This window comes from Aythya ferina, assembly GCF_964211825.1.
Source record: "Aythya ferina genome assembly, chromosome: 2".
Lineage (NCBI taxonomy): Eukaryota > Metazoa > Chordata > Aves > Anseriformes > Anatidae > Aythya > Aythya ferina.
In genome coordinates, this window is record NC_140297.1 from 54,531,593 (window position 1) to 54,542,776 (window position 11,184).

The window sequence follows — 11,184 nt, forward strand, 5'->3', positions numbered from 1 at the left end:
GTAATAGATAGTCCAGGAAGCACTACATATTATCCATGCATGTGATTTATTGGAACCAGTTATTAATACAAGAACCATGCGACAGCATTAATTCCAAACATATTCTGGTCACATTTCTTCAATTGTCAGCTCATGTTCTCTTGCTTCCTCAATGTTTTTAAGTTGACGAAGCACCCATTCTCTTTGTTTCTTTCTCTGTTATAGAAAAACAGAAATATTTAGTCAATCTGATTCTATGATTCATTTAGACTTCACTTTCTTTAAAAAGAAAACACAAATGCATCATAAATCAATCCAGCCAGATTTTGTCTGTAGATTTCATTTTAAGCTAAAAAACTTCTACTCTCAGAGCGTGCAGATTTATCTGTAGATTGCTTCTTTCTCCATTTTTAGGTAAGTTGCCAATATTAAGATATTTGAGAATTTTTCAAGTTTAACCATTAATTTGTTCCCATGCTTAAGTTTCTTCTAAAGAATGTGTATATATATTTGCTACTAGTGTTCACAAATGGTCATGCAAGCTCAGAGGATAAAATAAATACCAGATTGGAAAATTACACCTCATCTAATTAGGGATGATATCACAGATTATGACCCAATTCATGCTTATTTATTCCTACTGGTGAAGTTGTGAAGATGCTCTATTACCAAAATATTTCTGTACTCCTAGAAAAGTTTGTATATACTCAAAATTAGTAGAAAACTGTGTACTATTTCATAGCATATGGAGAATATAGTTACCACAATAGATTTATTAATTTTCTTCTTTTTCTTTTTTCCTATTTGGACATCTTTTATCCCTGGTATTCCAGTGATCAGCCATGAAGGTCCACTCCTGGGAGTTACTGCAACCTTCTCAGATGCTTTTGTTGGAGCTTGAGTTTCCACACTTGAGACAGCCTCTTCACTTGGTTCTTCACTTGACTCATTAGAGGCCAACACAGTGGAAAGTCTTCTTCTAGAAAATACAACCCGAGAACTTTTGTTTATCTCCTTGTTTGACTCTTGCAAGTCAAACACTGTTGAAAGCCTTTTTGGAGACTTATGAGGAATGTATGCTTCAATACTTGCTAGAGACACTTGAGCTAATGATCTGCTTAGAGTTGATTTTGGCACTGGGGATTCAAGAACTCTCTTACTGCCATCTTGATCCTTGACTGACTGACATGTCAAATCTGTAAGAGATGGAATTGTTCTGGAGAGCGTTGAGTCCACTGGAGTGCTGTGTTTCACCAGTCGCTTTTTCATAGATCTTTTGACATTTAGAAAAGAATATTCTTCCTCTGACATCTGGAAGTCAAGTTTGCCGTCTTGAGAAAATAAAAAAGAGAAGTGTCATTGCTCATATAGCGAGAGATGCTATGTAAGGTGTTCAGTTGCAAAAAAAATAATAATCCAAAGTGCTCCAGTTTCCTTGTTTGCATTCTATCTCTACATGGAATGTATTTGTTGTACACATCAGTGTTCTTAAAGGGCTTAAGAAATAAAGCATCTTGTCACATACAACATTTACTCCTGTCCAAGCCCTCCACATATGAAGCTCCATGTTGATTCTAGCCTATCTCATTAACTCCAGCTTTATTAAGACTGTAGTTTCTCCTTTCAGCATAAGTAGATAATATGCTTTTGGTTTGCAGTTGTTAATGCTAAGTAAGACCCTTGTAATTACTGCATGCTAAAAGAATTAAAATATGGTAGCAAAAATGAAAGCACACTGGAGAAGCATAAAGACATTCTGGATTCAAGGAAGAATCCTTTACTCCAACTACCATTTTGTCTCTCTTATTTTCCTTAAAAAGGGATCACAAACATCTTATTCCCTTTCACTTACTATCTGTATTACTTCTAGCCCTGAACTCTGATCCTGAAACAACTGTTTTGTACAACTGAGTTTATAATAATGACAAGGTTACATTGGTACGATTTCCCACTTCTACACCTGCACCAAGATCAAAAAGGAACTTGTCTTACATGTACAGAAGCCCAAGATAAATATATCTTGAACTGTACACACTAGAGATCTCTCTATATATTAAACGTGTGAGCATTTCTACTAACTGTTGATCGATGTGGTTTCATGAGGAAGTTCATGAACTTTATACAAGTTCATTGCATAAAGCTAATCAAGGGAATTTTATTTTCCTTTTCCAAAAATAAGTTATTAAAGATATTACAGGGGAGTATGGTGAAGCAGCACACAAAGAAACTTTGCTGATGTCATATGCATCTGTTCTCCACTAATAGGAAATATTTTGCACCTGTGTAGGGTCCATTAATTTGGTAGAGTATTATCCCCCACTTAATGTTTCTAGAAGACCACACGGCCAGAAGATGAAAAAAAGCATTAAGCCTTTTCAAAATAGATGTGGTTTATATATTTTTTTTTTGTTTGTTTTCCCCTCATCTCTCCTTTGAAAAGGGCTGGGAAAAAAGTATCTCTATCAATTTTATTTAGATAACTGTTTCTCCATTCACTCCTTAGCAGTGTTAGTTTGTGTGATATACCATAAGCAGTCTTCAGCCTACAGTTACTGCTTTTTTTCCTTCCATATCCAGCCACACTGACTTCTCTTTGTGTTTATTATAGAAGCTTACTTATAGTAAGCTTCTTTGAATAAACTTGTGAATCAATATAAGGAGTTTGCAATTCCCCCAAACACTACTCAGCTATACATTTTGATACTTTCCCCTTATTCATTAAATAGTAGTTTACAAATAAAAGCTGCCTTTTGTTTTGTATTTAAAAAAAAATAATTATAAAGGTTTTTCCAACCGAAACTTCTGAGAACAACATAATGCTGTGATTATTTCACACTTTTCTTTAATTCAAATATACCTATATACGAGCAATGTTTTTACACCTACTTGAATTAATAGCACCATTATTAAAGGGGGAGGAATCTAAAATCAACAGAGAAATATAAACCATTTAATAATGTCAGAGCACACAGTGGGAAAACAAATCTTTGGCAAGAGAAAATAACCCTACCAGTGCTATCAGATCCCATCTGATGTCCTCCACTACTCTGCTTCTCAGGTGATCTAACTTTAGTTGCTGCTTCAGTTCTTATAGCCCTAACAACCTCCCAGCATACTTTGCTGCAGATACTCCCTAAATCATGTATTTAGCATTTTTTAGGAGTTTCACTAGTGCTGCTGAATAACAAGAACAACAATAATAATAACAATAAAAGATAAATAGAAATCTGGGATAAAATAGTCACAGGAAAATGGACTAGACAACTTATCTATGTGCTACATTTATTGCTATTTAGGTGCTGCATGTGGCCCATTTCAATCACATGATTAATCTAGTGTTCTATTGTCTTCACGTAGCTGTTTAAGGCATATTGAGGATCTGTTGCAAAATGGTTGTTTGTTGATGGACTTATGTATGTTGATGGACTTATATCTGCTACACAGGTTTTGTTTTTTGTTTCAGTTGCCTGAAAAAATAATGAGAGAATAAATGTCAAATCTGCAATGAACAAGCTCTCTTAAGAAAAGTAGTTAGTGAAAACTAACTGAAGATTATTTTGATGCAGTCTGAATTTCATGGTGTTTGCAACTAGCAACTGTGGAAATGTCAGTATTTTATATTGAAGCAAGTGGTTTCAAAACATCACCTTTTAGATAAGAATTGTCCTGGTCTGAAATTGTAAGGTTCAGATGGAGGACCATAATTTTTGTTGACAGAGAAATGCATTTGGACTGAACCAGGCCCACTGACTTGCAAGTCAGCTTTGTGGTGGATGGCAGTAAGCAGCTGTTCTCACAACACTGTAAAGCAAGCACAGACGTGGAGGAGTGCATGCACAGATATTGGGGTAGCTCCTTTTGACAAAGCATGACTTGTGGACTTTTACAATCTAAGTTGATCAGACAGACCTGATTTCATGGCTTTATATGGGTGACCTGAGGCTGTAGAGTGCACCTAGCACAGAAGGCCAAAGGGCTGATCTTGCCAGGAGTTGAACTGTGGTTCCAGGGAGTCTGAGCATTTCAAACTTAATCATAAACCACCCTCTTTTGCTGTATGAATAATAGTACTATGAATATAGAATTGGAGCTACCAGTTCAATATTTAGGAATAACAGTCTGTCAGTATATGGGGTAAGTTGCTAGGTTTAAATTATGTGCCCCAAAGGAACAGAAAGAGAGCTTGAGAAATGGAGGCACTTTACAATCACATGGATTGCATAAGTAAACATCCTGGAAATAAATAGTCTGTCCAGGTTAAGCTATTTATTTCCTAAAATCCCCGGGGAGGTTCTTACAGGAATATTTTGAGAACTAAACAAAAATTATTTTGAGTTATTTGCGGCTGGGCAAAAGAAAAAATTCTCAGTCCTTTATAAACATAGAAGAGGCTAGACCAGCCTTTACCTCATTTTGAATATTAGTAACTAGTTTTCAAACTAGTGGCCTTGTGGTTTCAAGAACAAACCCACCAGGTCATCCATACTGTACCTTGCAGAGCTTGGCAATCCAGTTCCTTATATAGCACTGAGCAGAGAGTGATGGCTTGACATAGTGTTGCAATGTTTGTACTGTCCTGCTGTGACAGTGAGACATACTACTGCCTCTCCCAGTAAGGCTGTGATGCAAACAATGCTGTGCATCATGGACGTGCACAATATTTTTTTTTTTGTGTGTGTGTGGATCTGCACATAGTTGACATTATTTCAAAAGCTCCTGGCCACACCTTCCAGAATGTAGTTCATTCTTTGTCCTCCCCTACGTGTTTGCCCTCACTTTGTAGCATATCCTTTTCCAGGCTTCTCACAGTCCACCACTGGTGTCTGTAGCTGCATGATTTTTATGCCTACCTTCCATGGCCCTTTCCTACATAATTCTTAAAAATAACATCTCCCTGTCTCCTCTAAAGTAATTACTTACTTATTTCTCTAGTTCTTTTTCAAGTATTCTTAAGATATAAATTAGGATATTTGCAAATTGTTCTCACTATTAGCCATAGTTTCTCTTTTGTGTTAGAGATTTAGCTTTTTATGAAGTGATGGTAAGGTGTTACAGAGAACAGAAAAGAAGTAACTATGCAGAGATAAGCAAGAAAAGAGCCCAAAGCAAATGTGAGCATGCTGAACTCAGCAATCTAGCTACAGTGATGGTATTGCTATAGCCTTGGTCTATCTGTAGCCTGGACATGAAGCGTATAAGGTCAGGCATGACTGTCATCTTTCAGACTTCTTGATGCTTTCAGAGAACACATTTTATATTTTGTCCTCACTCCTATTCATTATGTACCATTCCTTCACTAAAACTATGGTCCTTGGTATGATCATCCTTCTCTTCACATTTTCTTCCTCATATTTGGAGCAATAACTCCTTATATCTGGATCCAGCTGTTTGATCTATGATTACATATGGTCCTTTTTTTCTGTTGTATCTATCATACAAGGTGAAACACAATTCCAGCATTATTATTATGCAGTCTCCATACATTTTATATTAAACCTCCTATGACTTTACATTAATAGCTTAAAAGATTCTTCTGTTGGTCTAATTTTAGGACATAAATTCATCTACCTTTCTAAAATGGTTCAAAACTCATATAGAAAATGGTTTTAAATGTCTCTACTGTATTCCTTTGTGGGAAACATTCATTCTTAAAGTTTTCAGTTCCAAAACCAACATAAGTGGGGAAAACAAAACCAAAACAATGTTTTGTTCACATTTCAATCCTTTTATTCCAGTTCAAATGCATGCATTCACTTCAGAGACATGGGAGTTTGAGATGACCTCATTGGGAAGAAAATAAACCTGGAATTATTTTTCAGTTTAACAAGGAATAACATGTATTGCCATAGGACATCTTTTTTACTTAGTGCTCTAGCCTAATCTGAGAGACTGCCCATCTTCAATTGCTGCTGTGTTCATTTCTTTATTTTCCACTCTGATGATGTTATCAACCAGTTCTCCTGAAGGGAACTTGGGTAATGAACTAGACCTCAGCTCCTATGCTTCTGTAACATATTATGTTGAATTGGTTGTGTTATTCTAGAAGGCCTTCTCCCTGCTCTGGGGTCAGCATGATGGTTTTTGGTGAAGAGGGTGGTTCCACAAAAAGTACATAATGGACAGTAGGAAAAGAGCATGGTAAATACAACTCATCACTCTACTGTTCATAGCGGGATGATACTTTTTTGGATAAATGGAAGGAAGGAGGAAGAGACAGAGGAAGAAAACAAGGGATGGTGGGGAGGAATAAAGGGAGGGATGGGGGGCGGAGGGGAGGGGTATGTAAAAAGAAGGAAAAATGCAGATAGGGATACAAAGATGAAAATGCTTTCCTAAATTTGCAGCCATACCACGAGAATAAATTAGAGGAAAGGATAAAGGAATGGAAAGGAATAATAAAAAAGAAATTATACCATATTTCCTAAAAGATTTAGAAGATTTAGGCCCAGATTATTAGTTGTTTACAGAAGAAATCCATGAAAGTTCAAATCTAATTCAAATTCTCATAACCTTTTCTTCCTCCTTCTGAACTTTGAGATATAGTCAAGACAAATCAGAATGTTCTAAGACTGCCAATCAGACTGAACTTCCCAGTGAAAATAGGAGTGGCACATCTCATTTATCAACATGAAGGCTGAAAACAGCAGGGAACTTCATCATGAACTAACCTCTACAGCTCTAACACCTTCCTTTGTCTTTCCAGTGTTATGATACAGTGGGATATGAAAAGTAGCAGAGCCTTTGTCTCAGTGAGTTGTAGGCTCCTTGGGCAGCCACAGATGTTAAAACGGAAGCAGTACAAAACTCTTGGGGATGTAGCTTTTTTAGGTATGTAAAGCTGCATGAAGGAACCCACTGGGACTTTCAAAAGTGCCTTAATCACCTTATTTCCACTTATTTCAGTAGGAATTACATGCCTGGGCACCACTGAATATCCTGAGGTTTTTGATAGGATATATTATGGGAAAAGCCATTTAATACATATGTTTTGAAGGATCTTTGATTAAATCTTCAGAAACCAAGGATTATAATCTTCTGTGGTCTGTTAAACAAGCTATACACATCTATAAATCCGTGCTCTATCTATTTTGGCCATTTGGAAGACTTTACTCATTGTCAGTAGAATGCTGAATTAAGATAATATGATCACTGGAGGGAAAAAAAAAAAGGGAGAGAGAGAGAGAGAGATTACTTATAGCATGTGGAAATGTACTTTTACAGCTGTTGGAAATCCTGTGTAGGAATGGTCTTTTTTTCTGGCCAGTGGAAAGGTCAATGTCTTTGGCTACATTGTCCAGGGATAGAAGTAAGTGTGGTACAATTTCCACTCTAACTGCTGTCATAGAAGCATCTTATAAGCAGCTTGAGGCTTTAGGGAATCCTAGACAGCTCAGTACTAGCAATACACTGAGTCTGAAATATGTTTCAGATTTTAGGTAGTGTACCTCTGCCACGACTGGGTCTATTCAGCTGGACAGCAAATCTGATTTTGCACACAGAAAGCAGCAATATGTATGCTGACTGAGATCTGCAGCTACTCAGAAAGTCAAACCTTTGTTTAAGCATTTAAATCTCCTTCCATATGATTAATTTCAGTGACAGTGTAAGGAATAATGAGATTTCTTTAAAACCAAATAATTGCAAATGTTATCACATGTTTTTAAAGTGCAGGGAATTGAAAGTAATATTCTAACAGCTTTTTTTTTTTTTTTTTTTTTTTTTTTTTTTTTTCTTCCCTGCTTTAACATAGGACTGAGTAAACGAAAGTCTTAAGGAGCAGACCTTTATCCCTTTGTTTAGTATCAGAACTCATAGGCAAGTTCAGTGCCACGTCCTCCCTCCTACAGCAGGGCCCAGCTCTACCCTCAGATACAATGCTTGGTGTCTATGTGAGAGGAGGATTAGACTGTAAATATTTAAATAAGCTGCTATCTTATAACCAATTATAAAACTCTAAGGCATTAAATATTGTTGCTTCTCTTGGTTAAACGAGCTTATAAAATACAAGTAGCCATTCTAAAACATTGTAGGGAATGCCAAACAGAGAAAAATATATTTTTATATAAAGGTCTGGATGATTAATATTTGACTTTAAAAAGTCAAACTACCTAAGTGGTAAGAAACTAGGTACACTTTCATAGCAGTAGAGGTCAATAACCTTCATAAAATCAATGTGTCACTACCTGCCTTTGTAATTACGTCAATGACTCCTCTTCATTATATGCTTATCCACTTCAGCCTTACCAGAGTGCCACGATGTGTTCTATCTGCATGTTGTTTGTTCACTAGACGGTGTCCTATACACTTTCTACGTGTTTCTACACTCCAGAAGTCCATTGAGTTAATATTCAACTGGGATCTTTCCTCAGTGACTTGCTGTGTGTTATCTGATATGACTGCTCCTTTCTAATTATGTTGGCAATGCTGCTGAGGAGAACAAAATACTATTGCCAAAGTTCAATAAACATACCGAGTAACTATAGAGTTTGGGGGAAAACAGTCGGTGATGCTTTCATGACCTTTGGCAACAGCATAAGCACAGTTTGGTCTATGCCAAACAAACGTCTAACTTCAAATTTCTCAGAGACTAGAAAATGATGGATTTGCTCTACTTTATTACATCTAATAATAAACAAAAAATGCTGTGTTTGTGAAGTGCAGTATAGCCCTTTGCAGGAGGTCAGGCCAGATGATTATCAATGGCTCTTTCTTATCATATTAGAATCCCACAGACAAATTCCCAGGTGATCTGAGATAAGGGAATGCTAATGAAGTCATCAGAGTCCCACTGATTTAGTGAAGCAGAGCATTTGTGATAGGGAAGCTCATCCACTTTGTCTGTTGTGACATAGTAATTGATATGTCAGGCCTTCATTGGATAGGATATGAAAGTCTTCATTGGCATCTTCAGACTAGGCCTAGTAAAATGAAAGGTAAACATTCATAATAATCATGACTACTTCTTCATCACTAGCTCTTTCTACTTATTCATCACTCACTTGCTATGGCTAAATGTAATAATAGTGGAGTAATGTCTGGTTTTAAGTATAGAAACAGCACAAATCTCAGAGGTTCATATTAATGCAAAATTAAATGCCCATTTCTATCCTTTGAGCCCTGAACCTGAAAACCTATGCAAACTATTACTGTAATTGATAGCAGGAATAATCTACACAGGACTGGATGTTTAGGATTGGATTAGGACTTCTAGATAGCCTGGCTATACGTCAAGATCCCCATCTTCAAATGTTCTCACCACAGTTCAGTGAGAGATGAGAGCCAGAATTGTAACAGACAATTTCCACTACGTGGATTGCTTTCCAGTTATGGCCTTTTTTTCCATAAGAATAATCCAAACAAGAGAATATGGTTCATGATTGGTACCTGTATAAATATTTCATTCTCATGGGCAACAGAACATCATGTTCTGCCAGCAGGAACAGTGCATTAGGTGACCTGCTGACCTAGGGAATGGCTGCAAAACTGGAATGCTTTGACATAGATATAATGGCATTGCACCAATAATGCCTGGATGATGTACACTGTGTTCTCATTTTCCGTTCTTCCCTTCCCTCTTTTTTAAATTGACAATATCCTCTGGTAACATTTTTGGAAAAGAATACCAGTTCTAGTCCTGGGTGGTTTATGCTATAGAAATGCAGACCCTGAACAAGAAATTCCAGATACTGCATTTCTGTAAAATAAAGCACCCAGGAATTGAACTGCTGTTCTTGTCCAAAAATATTACCAGAGGGTATAAGCAACCCACTGCTGATACTACCTCATTACTGAAGCAATACAAATTTTCACACTGTGTGATTATGCCTCTGAAGTGATTCAGCTGTGTAATGGGCATGACAGAAAAAATATTTCAGTGTACCTGAGCTGGGTCATTAATCCAGAATGTGTGTTAACTATTGCATTAACATATGTGTGTGTGTACATATTTTATATACAATATGTATATATGTGTTATATGCATAACACCACCAAAAATAACACAGTGAGGGTCAAACTTCTTAATATTAAGAAAAATACATTAAATACCAGTGCAACATAACAGCTCCAATTAAAGGTGAATGCCAGATTTTCAGTTTATCTGCATCCTTTTGACTTTAGAGCTATTCTGATTGAAACTTATGAAGATATGGTTTCTTCTCTTTCAGAGAGGAAGAGGAAAATAAGAAATAGCTATGTAAGGCCTCAGACAATTCCTTTTATTAGTGTAAGGGCAGACCAAAAACTGTTTCAGCACACTCACTGTCATCAGTAATTCTGTACTGAGCTCTCTAACCTGCAAGGGAAGTGGCTGGGAAGCCTTAGTCTAGCATTTGGAAAACAAAACAAAAACAAAAACAACAACAAAATCTTACTTCTGAACCCAGGCTGTTTTTCATCGCAAAGGACTCTACATTTCGAAGTTATCTCAGAGCATATCTACATAGACAGGCATGATAGACCTGAGCGCCTCTGCTTTTGCTGGCCAGATGGCAGTCCACTGTGATTTGGCAGTGGTACAATCAAATTACTTTGGTTCTGTGCCCAAGCCTACAGCGTCTCTTAAGAGACATGTTACCTGACGCAACTTTATCAGTTTTCAAATCAGTTTTAAGCTAGCATATATAATTCTGCACTTTGGCCTGTTCTGTATCTTGCACAGTTTTCTCAATATAAACCACCTACTGCATCCACATAATCGGCCCAAATTGGTGAATTCTTGCTGGCTTGGGGAAAGGGAGAAAGAGAGATGAGCTTCTGGTCTCCCCTTCTTCTGGTCTCTATGGCCAATATTTTGCCAGTATTTGTGCATGTTTACTTTGCTCTGCTTGTACAGTGGATGGAGCAATTGGTTCAAGCTAGCTTTCACTGTGATAAATGCAGAAAGTAAACATGATTGCAATGGAGCTGGATTGGTCCCATAAGGTTCTTTAGCACAAGGCAACTATAAAAGTAAAATTAAAGGATTGCTAGATGTATGTTCTTAGCTTGGAAATGGAGAAGCAGTATTTTGGACCTTTTGAAGGGCAGCTTCATATAGAAAAAAAAGAATTCAACTACACAAAAACAGTCAAACAAACAGCAATCCCAAACAGTTGTTTATTCAAGCAGATTTTTTTTCCTTTATTTTTAATTGGATTTCAGAAATTATAATAGTGCAAACACTCAGTATAAAAGTTGCAATAAGAAATTTACATTCACATTTAA

At 36.7% G+C, this 11,184-nt stretch overlaps 1 protein-coding gene across 1 annotated transcript; it reads right to left on the minus strand.

Moving 5' to 3' along the window:
• Positions 1 to 27: 27 nt before the first annotated feature.
• CCDC201 (coiled-coil domain containing 201) lies at positions 28 to 3,095 on the minus strand. Its single transcript, XM_084512108.1, has 3 exons — positions 2,990 to 3,095; positions 742 to 1,310; positions 28 to 195 (listed from the first exon to the last, which is right to left on the minus strand). Exons 1-3 carry the CDS (start codon positions 3,006 to 3,008, stop codon positions 109 to 111), a joined length of 675 nt encoding a protein of 224 aa, XP_084368234.1. The 5' UTR covers positions 3,009 to 3,095; the 3' UTR covers positions 28 to 108.
• Between the last annotated feature and the right edge of the window lie 8,089 nt (positions 3,096 to 11,184).